We start from the raw sequence: 1,478 nt of genomic DNA on the forward strand, positions 1-1,478 counted from the left end.
TCCGATTGCTGTATGATTGGGGACATTTCTAGTACAACTCGACCAAGCAGTTAGGAAATGTTGCTCTCAGTGATGATCACTTGGACCAGTGGCGTTTCGCAAGTTTCTGTTCAGCGAAACCAATGGAATGCCGAATTTTTTTTCCGTCGGCTTTAATATTCTATGGAGCAACGTTCCCAAAGAGAAAGCGACACGACTGACGCTTCACTATTGTGATTTGCAAGAGCTTCCCCAGTGTTGTGGACGCGCCGTCGTACGTCAATCAGATTTTGCTCGAAGTGATTTGGCTTGGTTCAACTGGTCGAAACGAGAACGACGAACTCTGTCTGAATACTTCATGCATGCCGAAAGTACGTCAGATACAATTCATATTTGCTCAAGACAAGCTGGCTGATTATTCTACTACAGTCAGCGATCGCCTACTGACTCCAGTAGTGAACGCTGCTCAATCGGGTGACAGTGCCGACATTGAAGACTCTGCTCAACTTGTGATTGTGCTTCTGTTGCTCAATTATTTGTTCGATGCTTGTGTGAATTTGCCACAGTTCGACTCGTTGATTTTGTTGAAATCAGTGCATAAATTGTTGACAAGCAAGAAGAATTTGTCGAAAGATTTGCAATCTGCATGTTTGCAGTTGTTATTTCAACTGGGTCCGTTGTATCCGAACGATGTGACGCGGTTTTTGAGATCATTCGAAAATGGCGAAACAGCTTCGACTGATCATACAAATATGACTGCTGTCACTGGTGAACGTTTGAAAATACTTTTGGAAGCTCAGCAGCACTGCAGGGATCAAGCGGGGATAGAGGGAAAGAGAGGGAGGTAGGGTCAGTTGATCGGCAGTGATCAGCTGCTTGCTTATTATATTCAATTTCAACGACAAAAGTGTTACATTTTGATCAATTAAAGATTCTTTTTTTTCACTTTTAGCATTTCTGTTTTTGTTGAATTTTTGAATGGATTTTTTGCATTTGTGACTGTTTGATTGGCAAGCAGTGCAGTGCAGTTACGACACAGTCAGCATATTTCTGTTGTAGTTGACCAGAAGGAAATGTGAAAATTAAACATATGCGTACAGAAACATATTATTGAACAAATATTTCAGGATAGTATAGTGTTTGTTGCAGATTGGTGCTTGAAATTGACGTCTGTTGGGCATGACAAGTTGATGATTTGATCATCAAATTTCACAGTAATCAATCTACCAGCGGTTGGTAGTGGAATGGCAAGTGGGAACGTTGATTAAGTAAAGAAATTGTTCTTTGCATTTTTTTTCTCTTTCTCTGAACACCACCAACTCAGCTCAGCACATCAATCGCAGCATTAAACAAGTCTCAGAAGTAGCCGCCAAATGACGCCGAGTCATTATTGCTAAATCAACGCTAATGATTGGGCGGATAGTTGAAATGCCGTTGTGAAAACAAACTTTTTAACCAACAGGAACATTAATATGTCATCAAGTTGATTACGGTAGTTG

General features: G+C 40.9%; 1 protein-coding gene across 1 annotated transcript; it reads left to right on the forward strand.

Moving 5' to 3' along the window:
• Positions 1 to 89: 89 nt before the first annotated feature.
• On the forward strand, positions 90 to 986 carry Tsp_13360 (hypothetical protein; the record flags this gene model as incomplete). The annotated part of the gene is made up of 3 exons (XM_003370437.1): positions 90 to 350; positions 409 to 823; positions 932 to 986. Coding segments are annotated over 3 exons (731 nt in total), but the record flags the coding sequence as incomplete, so codon positions are not given.
• Between the last annotated feature and the right edge of the window lie 492 nt (positions 987 to 1,478).

The sequence above is a fragment of the Trichinella spiralis genome (assembly GCF_000181795.1).
Source record: "Trichinella spiralis strain ISS 195 chromosome Unknown Scfld751, whole genome shotgun sequence".
Classification (NCBI taxonomy): Eukaryota; Metazoa; Nematoda; class Enoplea; order Trichinellida; family Trichinellidae; genus Trichinella; species Trichinella spiralis.